The sequence below is a fragment of the Drosophila nasuta genome, chromosome 2R (assembly GCF_023558535.2).
Source record: "Drosophila nasuta strain 15112-1781.00 chromosome 2R, ASM2355853v1, whole genome shotgun sequence".
Classification (NCBI taxonomy): domain Eukaryota; kingdom Metazoa; phylum Arthropoda; class Insecta; order Diptera; family Drosophilidae; genus Drosophila; species Drosophila nasuta.
Genome location: NC_083456.1, coordinates 14,549,084 through 14,568,418, shown reverse-complemented (window position 1 = coordinate 14,568,418; position 19,335 = coordinate 14,549,084). Strand labels below are relative to the sequence as shown.

Below are 19,335 nucleotides of genomic sequence, written 5' to 3'. Positions count from 1 at the left end.
ACACAAACACTAGTACTCGAAGCTTGATGGCAAATAATGAAGAATTGTGCATGGCAGTCGGAGAGAAAAGAAATTCTATTATTTTTTTTCTTTTTGTTTTGTTTTTTGCTGTTTTTGATTTAAGGACAGGACTTGAACTCGGACTTCGAGTTTGAATCGTAGTTGAAGTCGCAGTTAGGCTAAGAGCGAGGTCCTGGCAGGCCAATGGCAGGCAACAGGACACGGAATTGGCAATAATGAGAAATGCCATTGCTGCCGCGTTGAATGGAGTATCAAAACTTATTTAAGTGCCAAGCACGTTGCACGTTGCTGCAATAGTCAGCAGGAGCTGTCAAGAGGGCGTCGCCAGTAGCAGCCATGGAAATAGACAATCTGGCAGTAAGCACTCTACCAGCTGGCGACCCCATTTGTGATGCTCTGTGAGGCGCGTGGCCAAAGGTCGCTATGGCCACCGCCTTGTCGTCGCTGTTGCCTTTGCCATCATCAGTAGCCCGTTTATGGGCGAAATGAGTTACGAGTTTTGTTGCAGCAACTTGAAGGCTGTAATTAAAACTAATTTTATTTGCTTTTCATTTCGGGCCCCAGTTGTTGGCAGCTATTTGCTGCCACGGCCAGTGCTACTTGCCACTTGCCACAGCTACTTGCTACCGCTACTGCCACTGCCACAGCCACTTGCCACAACCACCACAACCAACTGGCACTTCGATTGCCACTGCCATCGGGGCGACTTGATTATTAACAGGCGATTTGATATGAACAATGCAACGACCAAGCAGGCCACAACGGTCGAACGTTAACTTTTCACACGCACTTTGCTCATGCCGTGTGCTCTATCAAATGAAAACAACCTCAACAAAAACAACTCATCAGCCTTAAATGACTTAACAAGCACAGGCAGTGCAAGTTCTTTATTAACATTGGCCTCAAGACACGCCGCACCACACGACGTATGCGTATTATTGATTTTTCCAAAACTCCAATTTGCCGTAAGCACTCTCGTATTATCGTATACCATATACATATACAAATGTAGTAAACTAATACAACGACTCAATATCGTCTGTCATTTGTAATTACTTATTAAGATTTACGCATTGTCGCTGTGAGAAAATCAATAGGAGCACACGGCGTATGCTTAATACTGCGCATTCCTATTTGTTAATCATTAGGACTGCAGCAGCCGCAGTCCTTTAACCAAATAACTGAGTCAAATTATGCCCCACACGTGCAGGCCGTACAGGCCGTGACCTCGTAAATTGAAGTTTCATTAGGCAACCGCCCCGCTCTCTCAATCACTAGCCCCGCATTCTCAAACCCTCCCACCACGTTGCCAGCCGGACACGGCTCTCGGTTCGTGCCCCTGTAACGACGACAGCTGCTTTAGCTGTGGTCGTTTGTATGCGTTTGTGTCTGTGTCTGTGTCTGTATCCGTGTCCATGTCTGTGTCCGTGTTTGTGGCTGTCGCTGTGGCTGAGTCCCGGGCACAGGTCCAAAACCCAAACCCAGGCACACAATAAAACAGAACAGGACTGGACTGGACAAGACAGACTGCCCGGCAGTAGGCAGTGCGTGTACTTTAATTGGCGTTGTCCTTGTGCGAGTGTGTGTGTGTCAGTGTGTGAGTGTGTTTATGGGTGTGTATTGAGCGAAACTTTTTGTTACCATAATTATGGCGGCCAAGGTTGTCGGGGCATAGGCACTGTTATTGTTTGTCAACCCGAAGACAGCGACGCGTCGCCTACAACTATGTAAGTTACTAGCTAGGTGTCACATTCTAAGGTGTAATCATATTGATTGCGAGCAGCTATCAAAAGCTTGTAACTCTTTTACCACAAATACAAACAAAAGAAATGTCAAGTTCATTAACAGCAAGGTGGCAGCTACTTGACCTCTTGCTTATCGACGAGAATGTAAATTTTACTTAGAAAAAGAGGACCTGATCTATAGCTCATTGCTAACCATATTTATTATGTAGTTTGGTCAATCTGATAAGTAAATAAAAACAATTAATTTCCGGACAAATTCTTTTAACTTGAAGTTCACAATAGAAATATATATTCGAACGAAATAATAAAATTAGAAATTTAAGTTTATAGATAATTGAAAGATTTGGAGAAAATATAAATTCATTAATTTTTGTCTAACTAAACTTTTAACATTAAAATTAAATTTGCTTTAATATGCATTAATAAAGTTTCTATTTGTTTTGGTATTTCCGATTTGAATTTTTCATTTAGTTAAACTTTTTAAATATTTATCAACATTTCCAGTTATAGTAATTAAGTTTCTCTCTATCGAAGTTTTATCACATATTCCTTTTGGTTATTGGCACCATTAAATCCCAGTTAAAAATCAGCGCGTGATATTTACATTCACTCCGCATGAAGTTTATATTTTTCCACCTTTTACCGAGACTAAGGGATCCCAAACCAACCGGTAGACATTAATAATGCACAACGCAATGTTGACATTTTACGTTGCTTTCGCTTTTGCTGCTGCTGTTGCAACAGTTGCAGTTGTTGCTGTTGCTGTCGTTACTGTTGCAGGTAGCCACTTAGGCTCGACTCGCCATTAGCCTTGTGTGCAATTTTAATGACAAACAAATTGCACCTAGCTGCGTTTACTTTTATTTTTTCCCTCCCCGATTCATTTCGCTGTATGTGTGTGAACTCTTGTTTTCTTTTCTTTTTTTTCATTTTGTTGCCCATGGCGCCCCATTTGACCGCATTTCGATTGGACAAACGCGCTCCAACGCCGTCTTACGTGTCAAAGACTGCGAAATATTTAATGAATTGCCAGCAGAAGGCTGTGCCGCAATGCCATGCCCATTTTCCCATTTAAGGACACCCACTACTCACGTGTGTAAAGTAATAGTAATGCACCGAGGCGCCTCGCTCGGCCAGCGCCTGTGCGTACTCATTGGTGGGGCAGGTGAAGAAATGATCGCCTACAGCACGTCCAATTTGCTGCTGGTTTTGATATCCAGGATTGCCCTCCCAACTGGTGTACTGCAAAAAGTTAAGAATATTCAATTAAAGTGATGAATACATATTATTTCAAAATTGCCGTGCTTAGTGCTTTATCTGGCCTTGACTTTATTGAATACTAAGCTTTATTTAGCCAGCAAATAAAATAACACCTAAGGCGATAATCTAGTTTTCGAATTGTAAACTTATCAAATCAACGTCCCATTTAACTCGATTGCGCAGGAAGGATTTCGAGAAATCAGTGCAGCATGTGGCAAGGCACCTTTGCGGTTACCGTTGCCGTTGCTGTTGCTGTTGCTGTTTCTGCTGCGGTTGACAACTACAAACTGCTGACGCACTTTGGTTGCAATTGACTTGGGTAAGTGCCAGTTGCAGAGGCAACTGCAGTTTGTGTGCTGTGCTTACGCAATGTGATTTACCTGGAAGATAATGGCTTCACGTTCCGCCTGCGTTGCCTTGCCAAAGATGTTGTTCATAATTTCCAGATACTTGTCACGTGGCAATGCGGTCGCATCGTCCTTATCAAAGTAATCGATGAAATCGTACAGCAAGAAGTAGGTGCCTGTAAAGCAAACAGAACAAATAACGATATATTCAATTAGGTCGGTATAAAATAATGTGCTTTATCATACATGTCGGAATACAGAGTAGAGAGTACATAGTACAGAGTACAGTGTACGGTGTTCTGCGTACAGCGTGTGGACAAATTCAAAAACAATTACCAATATGAGATCCTGGGGAACAATCAACGAGCCGTGCCAAGGACACAAAGCGCTGCATTAACCAAAACAATGACAACAACAACAAGAACAACAATGCGAGTGGGTGAAATGTGGCCAAAGGGTGAAATAGAATAAACAAAATCAACAGCAACGACAACGAGGGCAAGAACAAAGCGTCTCGTTGCCTTTTATTAACTTAATTTTTATGGCACTTGTTGTTGTCGTCCGATGTTATTGTTTTGTTGTTGCTGCTGTTGTTATTGTTGTTGTTGTTTTTGTTGTTGCTGTTGGCATTGTCTCTTGCACACTTCAAATACGAACACACTAACGAGCCATAATTGCTGTCTATGAGGCAACGACAACGACAACAGCAACAGCAACAACACCAACTGCCAATAAGAGATGTGTGTGTGAGTGTATGCTTGAGTGCTTATGTGTGGGTGGACAAGATGGCAGGAGAATATGTGGCGCCCCTTCAGCCATCAGGTTTTGACTGTAGCCAATTTGATGATGTTTGATTTAATTCTATTAAAGCCTCAAGATTTCCAAGAAAGATGCGGCACAGTAACTGAGTTCACACATTAAATTAGAATATGAAAAGCAAGCGCAAATTATGTTAGATTCCACACAATCATGAAATTGCTTTTCGAATTTGAATTTCCGCAGTTTAAAGCAATTTGCCTTAAATCGCAAATTGTTATCTAATTGATGCAAATCGCTGATTATCAGTAATATGAGACTTCTAAAGCAATTTCAATGGCAATGCAGTAATATAGTTATTAAATAATAAAGCGACTCTATAATTATTCAACTACTAGATGTGTTGTGGCATGTGAATAAACACAGTTGTCAGAGAATATACTCCCCAATTTATTATAATAATCAACAGCACTTTTAAGTGGCAACAATTACGATTCTATGCAATATGATTTGAAACATTAAAAATTAATAAAATTCACGCTACGAATTGAGTAAGTAAGGAGGCGCTAATAACAAGTCTAGGACACATGAGACGTATGCGTAATATTTGCGACTTGCTGCTTGGTTTGGATTAAAGTCATGCATGTCTTTAAAGAAGCGCTTTCAAAAATTTCAAGCCGACAGCGAATCAACAACAAAATTAAGATGTTTTCATGTGCACGGCGCATTGTAATCTATTGTGTTGTTTCAAATGCTAGATGACCTTGAACTCACACACACACACAGATACACGCACGCAAATACAGAAACAGTTATATGCGGTCCGTCGCCATCGTTGTGGTCGCCTTGTGGGCACGCACACCTTGACTAAGAGTAGCGGCAGCAGCAGCAGTAGAGAGTACTGGCAGCAGCAACGCCACTGGCTGTAATCTGCAGCAAAAACAAAAACAACGCCAGGCCAGAGAGAGAGAGAGAGAGAGAGAGGGCGAGAGTAAGAGCAAGTGAGAGAGAGAGACCAAACAGGACAGTAGGAGAGAGAGAAAGAGCAAGAAAAAAAAGAGAAAAGGCAGCAGCTGCAAGCAATGAGTGAAAGTGAGCAGAAATGCGCACGTGTCTGTAGAGCTGCCAGTGCCCCGAGCCTGTGTCAGTGCCACTGTGTGTGTGTGTGTGTGTGTGAGTGAGCGTGTGAGTGTGTGTGTGTGTTTCGGTGCCTGCCGCCTGGAAATGACGAAGCAGCAATGGCAATGGCAACAAGAAAAATGAAAGCGAAGCGAGGCAAAGAAAAAGCACACAAAGCGCACGAGAATCTGTTATACGAAAACAAAACCCACAACCAACATCACACACACACACACACACATACAGTTACACAGCTGCCGTTTACAAACGCACAGCTCGCGAAAAACGGAGAAAGCGAAACGAACGGAAATTTTTTAAGTGGCGCGCGGCATGGCACGAATAGCGCGAACACAATGCACACAAAGCGTTAGCATTATCGTTACCACACACACACAAACACACATACACATACGTTGAGGCGATAAATTATGGGAAACGCTGCAGCCGCCGCCGCAAGCAAAGCGGTTGAGGCAGCAGCATCATCATCATCATCAACTTACAGAGGCGCCAAAGCAAAGAAGTGTAGCATACTTTTCAATTGAATATTTAAATGGGATTTGTATGCAAGTTTCGCAAGCACTTTCTAATGACTGTGCGGACACTAATCTACAGCGACGCATTTAAAACCTAATGAGATGGTTATACAACATGAATGAATGCAAGCTACAAATTCTCTAAAAAATCTCCGTCTGACATTACACAACGTAGGACAGCCCATTGAAAAAGTTTTGGCTAGCACAAAATAAATAATCGTAAGTCAAACTTTGTATAAACAGCTGAGTGCCAAGAAGTCGCCTGACATTTGCTCCTTTTTTTGCGGTCTGCTAACCATTTGTGTGAACGTGTCCGGCATGAACTCTATGCGAGTGCGTTGACAAAAATTCAAAACTGTGCTGTGATTTGTGCAAAAGTTGCACAGTAACTGGCAAAGCCACAAAGCCCAGGCCATTATACAAAGTGCATTTTTTGTAAGTCTCCCAGTTACAACAATAAACTAAAATGTATGTGTGTGTGTGGGTCACAAATACACGTATAGTACGTATAGTATATATGTATAGCAAGCTATGAGCTTGGGTAATAAAGCATTAAAATAAGCGCTCGAGTCGGAGACCAACGGCCACAAATATATATAGTAGTCGAGTGCATTATGCTCAGTCAAATTTGAAAGGCATCCGAGTAAGCTGCTAAGCGTCAGTAGCCCGACCACGCCCACTTTAAGAGAGCTCCCATAAAACGACAACAATGAAATGCTTTTGCCAAGTATAATACAACAACAAGAGGACAGCAAACAAAAAAAAAGAGAAAAACGTATTCGTAGTTTGCTACAGCATGAGTAAAAAGTAATAAAATCACAAATGGATGCAGCAGCAGCAGCACAACATCCAAACAGCCAAACAGCAAAAGCTGCAACAAAGCTGACAGTACGAGTAGTTAAAGTGGAGGCTGGGCGCAATGGCAATGGCAAGAGGAAAGGCGGTGTGGCAGGGCAAAAGGGGCATGCCACTAACAGAACAAACAACATGAAGCATGCTCTCATGGCTGCAGCTACATTTTGGCCAAGCACAGTTGCCACTGTAAAATTTGGCACACTGCTGACGTCAGCGTTGGTTGGAGGCGATGCCAAAAATAAAACTGCAACAATGGATAAAATGGACGAGGACTGCAGCAGGGAATGAGGCTAGAGTTGAACTGCCTGCCTGACTGACTATTGTTAGGCCAAAGAAGACAAGGGAAATGGCAAAGAATGAAAAAACACTGGACAACAGCTTGAGTTAAGTTTGATAAAGTTGATGTCCCCAGCACGAATATAATGAAAAATTAACCAGCATCTAAACCAACGCAATGCATCTCACTCTCCGTAAAACGACTTTAATTAATCTACAGGGATGCTAGACGAGCGTTCTCTGTGCTTTGGTTCTTGGAAATATACAATATAAATACACTTACCCTCATCTCTCACGTTTCCCATCAGGATGTCATAATCCTTTAGATCTGCCGTCTTCATCAGTGTCATGGGATCCGCTGGCAAAAAGGCGCCATCAATGGTCGGTGCTGAGGGGAAGCTGAGAATGCCTGAGTAGGAGTTCCATTGTTGCACTGAAATGGTCTTGGCATCCACGGCACGCATGCAGCTCATAACATGTGAGGGATTTGTCTACACAAAAAAAGGGAAAAACTGTTGTCTACGAGATCTTAAGATGAGTGTACTTTTAGCTCACCTTCAGCATGGATGCATTACAGTTGCAGTCGTTGATCAACGATTTGCCAATCTCCACAGCCTTGGCCGATGTCATGTGACTCCAGGGGGCATTCATTGTGCCCGACTGCATCATTCCTCGCTTCACCACGCCCCTCGTCACAGGTGACATAAGTTGTGCATTAACCGAACTGGAGCCGGCTGACTCGCCAAACAATGTCATCCACTCTGGATTGCCGCCAAATGCATGTGCATTATCCTTTAGCCAGCGAATGGCCAATGCCTGATCCCACAAGCCAACATTACCAGGCGCTTCCTCGGCAAATTCGGCCGGCATCTCTGGCGCCAAGTGCAGAAAACCAAATGCACCAACACGATATTGAAAGGAGGCAACGATCACATTGCCCACCGCAGACATAATGTCTGCATTGTAGATGTCCAGTGTCGCTGAGCCAGTCATAAAGCCCCCGCCATAAATCCAAATCAGAATCGGCAGTCCATTGGTCGTGTTTTGTGGATTGCCATTGTGTATCAGATGCTCAGTGTCCGCCTGCTTGCCCGAATGCTGTAAAGAAGTGATTATTCAAAGTATTTTGGAAAAATTTGAAAACCTACCTCGCCTCCATTGGTGCCACGTCCATGACGCAGTCGCGCCTTCGCTGGCGCCCACACATTTATATACAGGCAGTCCTCGGATACATTGGTATTGGGATTCCAGATCTCTTCGCCAGAGAAGCCCGGAAAGTATTCATAACTATTGCGGGAGAAGAGAAATTATTTAGTTGCGCCATCTTTCTCTCGCATGCAAATAGAAGACTATTCATTCTTCCCTCTCCTCCCAAAATCAACTGATTTTTCCTATGCCCCCGTTCAGACAGTCAGAGACCTAGAAGCATTGCGGGTCGTGCCAATTACGACAAAGTAACCAGCTGTGTTATTTATTTTTATTTGCTCTCCTCTGATTTGCCTGTTTTACTTTCGCTGTGCCATTTTTCGAGGACACACAAGCACATAAACATACACACAGACATGTATGTATGTATGTGTGTTTGTACATCTGTATGTGCCGTCTCCAGTCTATCCACCTACACAGTCCACACTACTACTCTTAGTTCATTTGCCCTATAAATGTTGAATCCCTCGAATCGATATACAATTCGTACAAACAACGGAACTTGTAGTTACGCATTTCTATGGCTCAATATATGTATATTTGTATGTGCGTTTGATATTATACACACTCTCACACGTACACACACATTTACGCATGTCCGATTGTTCCATTATGTAGGTGTGTTTGGTTTCGTGTCAATTGAAATTAACTTTACCACTTCGCATAAAAGTAATTTATAACCAACCGGAAAAGGCGATTCTTCTCTGTCTCTATCTCTATATTTGTCTAATTTCCGTTATACAACACTGACACACACACACACACATAATACAGACAATGATATCTTTGTGTGGTCTCTGGCAAATTAGATATTTTTACAATTTTATTGGACTTTGTGTTCGGACAAAGTTTAAGCTGCTTTTAACGATTGGTCCGTGAGAATTCTGACACCGTCCAATGACAATAGAAGATTCAAGTTAAAGGTATAGTAAAACTTAGGCAACTCTGAACTAATTCTTAACTATTTAAATAATGGCGAACCTTTATTTATTTTGCCACTCGTTTATGCATTCATTCCGAAAATATCGACCAAACGAAATACAGTTTCGCAAGAACTTTCTGAACAGTGTCGATATTATTTTATTGACAGACTTATTAACAGAGTTAAAATACGCATAAAAGAATTTATGGAGTGCTTTATTAATTAGTACCAATAAAGCGAAACAAATAATTTTTAACAATTAACTGAAAGCTTTATGAATTAATTCCCGCAAATTATTATGTATGAGGCGAAATATATATTTCAAAGTAGAAATCAAGATGCGTATATGCAATGTACATTCAGAGTTTCGAATTTTAAAATAGTATATTATATATTCTATCAGAAAATATTAATACGACACACAAAAAATGACAAAATGGTAATTTCATTTAATCTATTTGGATCTTCCCATTCTATATGCTTTTCGATAAAATAATACCCCCAAAAGTATGCTACATAAATTTGTATGGCAAAGCTTTGCAACACGGATAGTAAATTGCGTATACGAAATGGGAACAATATCGATAATTTCATCTGAAATACTATATATTAATGTTTTGCCGTTATTTGTACTTAGTGTTTCAAATAGATTTAAATATAAAATATTTTATTGAAAAAAAAAACATGAAGTGAGAAATAAAGTGCGTATACACAATGCGTATGATGATGCTCTAGTATTAACTTTCAAGCCTATTGCTTTTCGGTCTTGGCACTTTAAATTGATTTGAATTCAAATTATAATTTATGTGGCAATATGTTTGGCCTGTTATATAAATTGGCTTATCAATTTGCAGTTGACCGGCATTTTGCTCGCGTAAATGCTGCACGGATGTTCGCGATGACGTCACTAGCAACAGTTAGGTCAACAGCTACCATATCCGGTCCGGGGCCGGTCTGAATTCTAGGTCAACTACATCTGCAAAGCTGCAATCCCAGCCACCCAACCCCCACCCATTTCCTCGCGCCACTTACCGCTCCTGAACGCAGGTCGCCGACAAGCGGGTGGCATCCAAAACGCCATGCCAGGGCTCCGCCGGAACCGGCTTGCGAAAGCGCAAATCGTCGACGGGCGGCTTGGCGTATGGTATTCCCGTGTAGACATGCACTTCGCGGCCCTGCACCGTCACCGAGCGACCGCGCACCGGCCCGGAGGTTGTTTGCACCACCAGGCGATCAATGACGCCGCACACGCAGCTCAGTCGTAGCGACAGCACGAAGAGCGCCGCGGCCAGCGACTGCAGGCTCAACCGAGAGACCATTGCGCGGATGTGAATGCAAATGCGAGTGCGAATGCGATTGCGACTGCGGAGGATGCGAGTGCTGCCAACAAAATAACGAAATTTACGTTTTGCCGCCCGAGTGTCCTACTTAGCGGCGTGTGACGTCACTCACACAGTTGCACTTGCCACTTGTCACTCTCCACTTGGCACTTGCAACTTGCCACTAGCCGCTTGGCTTTGATTCTGCTGCTGTTTTTTCTGTGCTGTAGACTTCACTTTAGTTTTTCTCTTTTTGGCTTTGGATTTGGTTTCGGATTTGTGGTTTTATGTGATTATTGCTTTTTCCCTTGGCGGCTTTAGTTCGTCGGATCGGCCTGCGCTCCGCACCCTGCAGCCTACCGCAAATACTTGTCACACTCGTTGCAGTCGCTGCTGCTGCTGCTGATTTCGTTGTTACTGTTGCTGTTGCTGTCGCTGGTGTTCTTGGCCCCTTATGCTTATTATCCGGTTGTGTTTGTTGCTGCCACTGCTACTGCTGTTGCTGCTGCTGCTGTTGTTGCCACTTTAAGCTGCCGTGTGGACTCTGCACTACACATTCTTCCAGCACTCTACGCTAGCAGCTTTTCTGTCTCTCTATCTCTGCTTTCTCTCTCTCGCTCACTCACTCTCTCCTTTTCGCTCGTTCTCTCTTTCTCTTTCTCTCTGTCTTTTTCGTTTTTGTATTTGCCTGTCTGGGTTTACTTTGACTTTTGGGCTTTTGTTTCAGTTTTTAGTTTCCAGTTTTGTGCAGCTGTTGCACTTTTGTTGCGTCTCCTGTGCGCTACCTCCGCTTGGCCCCGCTGCCACGCTATTGTTTGAACTGCAAATAGAAAAGGCATTAAGTTATTTGTCTTAGTTTCCCCAGTTGCCACAGCTGCTGCTGCTGCTGCTGCTGCTGTTGTATGCCTCGCTAGTCAGCTTAATTTTTACTTTTTTCTGTTTTGCTGTTGCTGTTGCCGTTTCACAAGTGCATGTTGACTTGACTTGGGTGCTTGTCGGTTGCCCCCGTTTGTATGCTACAATATTTAGGTGTGTTTGCGCTTCTAGATGCAAGTGTACGAGTGTGTGTGTGTGTATGTGTCTGTGTGTACATGTTTACCACTCGAGCAGAAATGCAATAGTGAAAAGCAAAGAAAATTGGAGGCTGCCTCGTTCTCGGTCTGAGTTTGTATTCAAAGTTTTGAGTGCCTAACCCACTCAGCCCACATCTCACATCGCTCATCTAACCACTCACACACACATATTCACACAGGTTTACGTTCATATCAGGGCCACTCACTACTGCACTCAAGTGCTGAGTATCGTTTTCTAAGGCGGCTGTTTCTATCCTTGTATCCTTTGCCAGGCAGCAACATCGTTAAATATATTTTCATACTCATATTTTCTTACATTTTAGCTTTAGAGTCTCTTGAATTGTCAATTACAGCAAGCTGCAACAGCCATAAACATCAAAGCAACAAAACAAAAACCCAAGGAAACCCATTTTTTTAAATGCATTAACACAAGAGAAATACAAGCTGGGAAATTAATGATTTAATGCTTGTATTTTACAATAGCTAAACACTTCAATTTCCTGCCACAAGTCTCGAGTATAATTGTCCCAGAAGCTGCATTTTTTGGGGGTTTGCCATTTCGTGGCAAGCCGCATTATCCAAGTAGCCAAAAACATACTGTATATATATGTATGTATATGTTTTTTTTTATTAGTTTCCCATGCCTTGTCCTTGACGTACTCTGGCGCTTTTGTTACAAATGCAACCGGAGGACACGATTCAGAGCAGACTGCCTTGCATGATGGCGGCCCATTAGCCCTTATATTCTTACTGCCTGTCGTGGCAGTTCTCCTCCCCGTCTTCGTCCTCACTTGTTGGGCATAATAACTCCACTTGCCACCACTAGCTCCTTGCCACTGTCTAGTACTTCCTGGCGCCGCGCCGCACTAATTTAAATGTTATTTTGCAGTACAATTAAAATGGCATTAAGTCGCCCTAATGCGGCTCCTACTGCATTTCTTTGAGCCAATTTAGCTCAATTTTCAACAAAAGACGTTTCAGAATACCATCTTGAAATTAATTACATTCGGACATTCCTTATTTAAAAAGCACACAAGAATTTCATTACAATAATAATTTCTTTGTTTGTATATTATTTATTTAACAACTGCATTAAAATGTTGCGTGTAATTTTTATACAAACAATTTACTTAAAGCTATAAACAAATTCTACTTAAGAAGTTGTATTTGCATTTCAGCTGCAGTTCTTTTCCAGAAAGAAAAGTTGACAACAGCAGTTTTCCATGCGGGTCTCAAGACAGTGAAAATTGTTGCCCATCTCAGAAAGTTTTCCTTTTTCTAAAGCCTCTCAGTGCTTTTAGTTGCAAAGCGACTGCCACCTATAGATAAGGCGTAGTGTCTAAGTGAATATTTCCTTAATTTCTTGCGGTCGCAGCAGTTTTTCTGCGTCGTTTGCTGTTTCCCAGCTCTTCCACTTGGCAGTTTCACAAAAACTTTTCTCTTTTTTTTTATTTTCATAAAAATGCGCATTTTTTATGCTGGCCGCTCAGGGGAGGAGGATTGAGTTGAGTATAAAATATGGAACGCAGTGTCACGTTGAAATTAAGTTTCGTTTATTTTATTTAATTTTTATGGCACATACAATTTATGTGCCCACAGTTTTTGCTATGCCAGCAAAACTCTTGATTACATTAAACGTCATAATTCCGGATAGACTAAGCAAAGCACTTTGCTTGGGAATTCATAAGAAACTGGGAATTCAAATCATCTTATCTAGGCGTCCATGTATCAAATCACATTAATTTAGAATGCTAGTTTTTATTCCCGAACGAGGGTGGGAATCGTATAGAGTTTGAGAATTGGCAGATTATAGGCGCGGGGTGCGGGGTGCAGAGTAAGCGCAAGCCGCACAAATTTTAATGACATTCAAATTAAATTATAATTTTCAAAGTTTGCAAGAGCGCATTTGGAGGGAAGGTGAATAGGCTGACGATGGTGATGATGATGACAAGGACGCTGGTGCACAGGTGAAATATTGGCGCGGTTTTCGGGAGGGGGTGGCGAATGATGGGTGTCAGCTTGGCTGTGTACAAAGGTCACCCGAATAAAGGTTGGGCTGCTCGCTGACCCCATTCCACCTGTCCTCCTATTTGTTTGTTTTGTTTGCTTTCGTTTTCAGAGTTTTGCGAATTTCACCTGCCGAAAAAGATACACAACAGCTAGCAACGAACTCTGAAAGTCAAAGGGTAAACGAGGCGGCGAATACGGCGACGGCAACGAAAACAATTGGGTTAGCGAAAAGTGAATGTGAGGTAAGGAAGGTGGGAGTGGGAAAGGGAATGGGAATGGAAAATAGGATGCCCGTGTTTGTGTTTGTGTTTTCGTTTACTGAAGTTCACGTTCTGCCAGTGTGTTGTCCCAGCTGGTATAAAAGTCTATAGTTTTAATTGATGAGTTGAAGAGGGTTTGCCTCACCAGCAGTTGGATGGAGGCAGGGGGTAGCAGCTCTATCGAAAAAGTGTGTCTCAAAGAGATACAGATGCCTGTTAGACTTGCTTATAATTTTGATACAATTTTCCAGGGACATCGTTTACTTTTGGCCAACGCTGAGCATTTAAGCAATTCTAAAAATAATTGATTGCCATCCGCCGCTGCACCAATCACTGTCTGACGATTGTGTCTTTTGTTTACTTTTAAGTGATTTGTTGTGTAACTATCTAACAGACATCTCTCACTCATCTCGTTTCCCATTCCTCTTCCCATCCCCCGATGTTTACTCTAAGTGCTTTCATCTTATCTCAAGCAAACTGATTGAATCGCAGGCTGTCGTTGCTCGCGTCGACTGCCTTTGGTGGTTGGTGGGATTGCAGTTGACCTTTTCAGGCAGTGGCACAAGTTGCAGCCATTAGCCAAATGCCTGGCGCCAGGCGGACTATAAAATAAATACGCAGGCGTGGCACAAATCGAAACGAGCACACGAAACAAATGTTTCTATTCGCTTTGAGCGGCTCATAAAATAAAGCACACACAAAAGAAAACCAAGAACAACGAAAAGAGGTTTGCCAGCTTGCCAACATATCCTGTATAAAATATCGTTTGTTCATCCTATTCAACTGTGTTTTCCAGACTAGCATACTGTTTCTCATTCACCTACTGTGCACAGGGTATAAAAATGTGTGTTTGACATTTCGAAAATGAAATAGCCTGTCGGCAAAAAATTGATTTATTGCGCAATTTCAAATTAAATCAAAAACTTTGCGAAATATGTCCAACACACTGCAAATCGACATTGCAGCTATTTAAGCTTTGCTAACAAGTTAATCTTCTTGCTCAATGTTTCAGTTAGATTTACTCAAGTATATAGACAATTTCGAAATGATGCGATCTGAGCGAGTTAAGCGCTGGATTATTTTTCAGAATGCAAATACACAGCCAGCAACACAAAACAACAGCAGGGTAAACGCTGGGGCAGAGGGCAGCAACCAGAGGAATTTGCTTGGCGCTTGCCGTTTATTGCTCGACACCGTCGCGCCGCATGTGGCAGATGTGGACACGGCGACAAGGAAGGAGGAAGAGGAGAAAGCGGCGGAGGAGGGGGAGATGTGACCCATCATTAAACAAGTGCCGCGTGGCTACGTCCGGCCACGACTTTAGTGGCTCGACGCCACTGCCGGCGCCGTTGGCGCTCGTTAACGCTGAGACGCTCAATTTAGTGCGACCTATGTGTGTGAGTAGGGGTATTCAGGCTTTTTGTTTTAATTTTTTCTGTTTTTGCTTTCGCTTTTTGCCCACCGTTTGCTTTTGGCTCATTTGTGGAACTGACCTTGATGATATCACCGTTTCTAGCTGCCGAGTCGAAGACATATGCGAATCTCGAGCGGCTTCGCAACGCCCACGTGCCCACTTCTCTTTGTGTATATGCGACTGTGTGTGTGTGTATGTGTGAGTTACTCGGGTCTCGAGTTACTCAGGGAGGTGGCAGTTCCAAAGCCGTTGCCGGTGTTGCACTTAAAGCCATCGCCGAGAACGCTACCAGTGAAAATCAATAATCAAATAAATGTGAACAAGTCAACTGCCAACAGCAGCCGCCATTTTTGACTGCGACGCTTTGCACTCCGTCCCCCGCCTGGCACTCCTGGCTGACTCTTGATTCCCGGCGCCTGGCACCTGCCACCAGCTACCAGCCACCAGCCACCAGCCACCTGCCAGAGGGCGAATATGGTACGTCTGCCCAACTTTTTATTAAGTAAATGCGCTGGCACGACCAACGAGGCACGTACATAAGCGACGCACGACCCTAAAACGTGCGCCAAACTCTTGACTCGAAAAATAAATGACGTTGCTGCTTTTATGGCATTCAAGTGCATCAAATATATGATGAATGAGTAATGAATGGATGCAATATGATGCATTGCGGGCATTTAACAACGATAAATGAATTGCATTAAAGCTGAAAATTTTACAATTTAGAGTGGCATAAACAAGTATTCTAGAAAACTTTGGCAATGGACTCAAAATAAACTCCGATAGCATCGATCAAGCAACAACTAAATAACGTATACGCCAAGTTGACCAATTCGAATTTGTTTTTGTTACAGTTGTGCTTTTGTTTTATGCCCAGGCCATCAAGACGATTATTAAGTGTCGCCATCGGGGACGACATATTCTTCTTTTGCTGCTGCTCTGCCTGTGATTCTGTGAAATGTCAAATGTGAAAGCTGCTTTCATATGAAATGACGCAAGAAATGAAAGCAGCTGCCAAAGGGCAGACATACAAAGGAGCCAAAAGCGTGACCCAACTCGTGACGTCACAGCATAAGCAAATGGCGAATCAAATCTGTAATGTGCATGCGGAAGCTGTACTATATGGTATACTATAATATTGCAGAGATGAGATGTTGCTTCCAGGCCATAAAATCAACACACACAAAGGATGTGGAAAATGTCATCGTTTGTTCTTCAGGCACCATTTGAGACTAATTACTCGAAATATCAGCATCGGGCTTTTTGGCAAACCGTATCAAGCATACGCCACGTGCCACACGCCACACGCCACACACCATATGCCACATGCATAGCCGCAAATTGTATATTAAGTTCCGGCAGTTTGAGTTATTTGACTTGGTTATGAATAATAATGCACTATCAACATCACGCATCAATGATTCGCCTCTAAAACAACAATAATGATGATGAGAACGCTGATAATGATGTTATGGCATAATTATGTTCAGAGCAGCGTAAGAGTTTTAATTGGGCTGTCTATTACGATAATCAGTGCATTAAGGGTCGCACTCTGCACAGGGAGCTGCCAACTGGAAGTTTTGCAACTGCAAAACTGGGCGTCTACTCATCTACTCATCGACTCGTTGACTCGACAACTCGATGACTCTTTCGCTCGTGTGCATTTGCCTGACTTATTCAATTGAATTTTCGCAGCAAAACGAAACGTTGGAACTGGCAGGCAGATTATGGCCACAAAGACAAAAAAAGGCGCGTGGGTTTTTAAATGGAAATTTAATTGGCATCTGCTGCAATTACATTCCTCATGTTCCTCTCCTATGCTTTCGCTTTCGCTGTTGTTGTTATTGTTTCTTTTTTTATTTGAAACGATAATTACAATTATGTCTCTATTATTTATATTTATTTGACGCTTGTCAATTAGTCAAATTTACGTAATTACTCCACAGAGTAAACAGCAAAAACGGCAAACTGGCAAAAGTAAACAAAATGATTTATTAATTAATAAATTATACGCAGCAATAAATATCTGTGTTAACATCGCGAATATTAAGTGTCTCCTGCAGTTGCAACCCAATTAAATCTGTTAAGCTTCGCTGAAGCTACAAAATGGATTATTAAACACGTTAATGCCACCGTCAAGTAAGTAAATCAGCTGAGCTTTAATCTATGCTCGACTTAAAGTCAAAATAACAACAGAAATGATAACAACAAGAGCCCGATTTTCGTGGAAAAACCTAGCAGAATCGCGCATACGACGCGTATTCCCAAAGACGCAACAGAACTTCAGGTTTTCCTCCTTTTGACTGCCACATACGGCATTTGGTTCTGGCTTTTATTTTACCCTTGGCTACTTTTTATGCCCAAGCAGGCATTTTTATTCCCAGCACAGCTCGCGAGTAAATACATACATACATATTTATGTATATAGTATCTCACATGTAGTGTTTGTCATATGTATCTGCAAGTGATTATCTGTATGTAAAAACGCGAATATTTCGTTCACTTTGAATGCTAGTTGAAATGAATTAAATAATATTCAAAATTCAACTTTAAAATAAAATCCTGTTTCTACAACACAATCGCTTTAATTCTCTGGTTTAAAAACCTCGCCCCAACAGAAACTAAGCGTATAAACTGCAACTGTATTTCAATAGAGAAACCAATAAAATCTAATGAGCCTGCAGTAGACAACAAATCGTATTATTATCGCCAGGCAATGGCCGCAGGGAAAACAAACTGAGAAACAATAAAAGTAGCCAGTGCAGAGACATATAAAAGGGAACAGCAAACAGAAGAAAAAAAATACAACATAAAACTAATGCTAAACAACAGTAGTTCTCTTCTTTTTTTTGTCCTTTTAGTTCTGCCTCGATGGTTCTATGTTTGCTGCGTTGTCGGGCTGTCGTCGCCTGCCGTCATTGTTGTCCTTAAGACAATGATGGCAACGCCGTTCCAATACCCCCCCAAGGACATGCAATAAAATTGCGTTTTAATGCTGCGCCAACCATCGAATGATTCGTTTTTTGCAATACCCTGTGTTTGTTGTGCAAACATTTTTTAGCTACGGATTATAGATAGATTCTTTGTTAATCTTTAATATAATTGAATGTGAATACTCCCACTGTATTTAACTTAGGGTATTATGCTAAGTTTAAGTATTGTTTTTTTTTCTATTTTTTTTATTTGGTTCGCCTGCTCGTTTGTCCTTTTCATTGTTTAATGACATTTTATTTGCATATTTTTTATGTGCTTCTTGCCAAATATGAATTTTATGTGTTGCTCGATTTCAGAACACGCCAAGCAAAAGGACAAATCCACATCACACTCACACTCACACACACAAAAACTCAAACTCAAAGTGCTCCGTGGCCCAAGGGGGACGCTCAGCGAAAGAAAAATATAATATTTGAGCCAACGAAATCCCGTTGAGTCGAGCAAGCGCAAAATATTTTTCCTACATTTTTCGTCGAAGAAATACAAGAAAATAAAAGAAATGAAAGAAAGCAACAACAACAACAGAACAGAAGAAGGGAAAAAGCAAACAAAAATAAAAGTGCAAAACAATTCTCAAGTGTTTCACGCTTTAAGCTTTGTGCCTTTGTGCTCTTTATTTTGTGTGATTTGTGCTCCGCTTTTTGTGGCTCTCAACATTGAAAAAAATAATAAAGGGGGGAAAAATAGACTGAGGCTGAGAGAACAAGACAGAAGCTGAAGGGGAGGGCGAGACTTTGGAATTTGCTTATTTTATTTTTAAAGCCATAGCTCCCACGGTAAAGTTCTCCTTTGTAAGTTAATATTATAAAAATTGATTCAATTAAATCTGGCAGCTTGGACGTAGACACATATGTACGTATATGCAGTTGCATGTGCCACATTAGGGGTGATGGGTTGCTTACTGTGATATGATATCCATATATGCATATGTATATATAATATGTACGTAGATAAAGAGAGAGAGAGTACAGACTTAGTTGGAAGTGCAACTGATGACGTGACACGGCAAAAGTCTCAACAATACGAACAAATCAGACCCCGGACCTGAAGCAATCTCCGCTCCGCTTAATTTGTGCGCTTTGGAATGAGCAAAAATGATTTGTCTGCTGTCGTCCCGCACGCATTTCTATGGCTGGATGGGGATTGATTGGGAGGGATGTGCAACAAATGGTTATTGTGTGCAAATGAACGTTGCATTGTGCATGCAATTGTGTGGCATGCTGCA

The 19,335-nt window shown here is 41.9% G+C and overlaps 1 protein-coding gene across 5 annotated transcripts in view; it reads right to left on the bottom strand.

The window, feature by feature from the left end:
* The window catches only part of LOC132787655 (acetylcholinesterase), a 35,579-nt gene that overhangs the window by 12,603 nt on the left and 3,641 nt on the right, over positions 1-19,335 (bottom strand). For 4 of the 5 annotated variants that reach the window (XM_060794867.1, XM_060794866.1, XM_060794869.1 and 1 more), the window contains 6 exons: positions 10,073-11,179; positions 8,061-8,199; positions 7,468-8,010; positions 7,196-7,403; positions 3,407-3,549; positions 2,859-3,008 (listed from right to left, as the gene is read on the bottom strand). In XM_060794867.1, the coding sequence (XP_060650850.1) occupies positions 2,859-3,008; positions 3,407-3,549; positions 7,196-7,403; positions 7,468-8,010; positions 8,061-8,199; positions 10,073-10,359 (1,470 nt within the window). In that variant the 5' untranslated portion in view covers positions 10,360-11,179. The remainder of the gene's footprint in view (positions 1-2,858; positions 3,009-3,406; positions 3,550-7,195; positions 7,404-7,467; positions 8,011-8,060; positions 8,200-10,072; positions 11,180-19,335) is intronic. The other variant, XM_060794868.1, reaches the window with a different exon arrangement.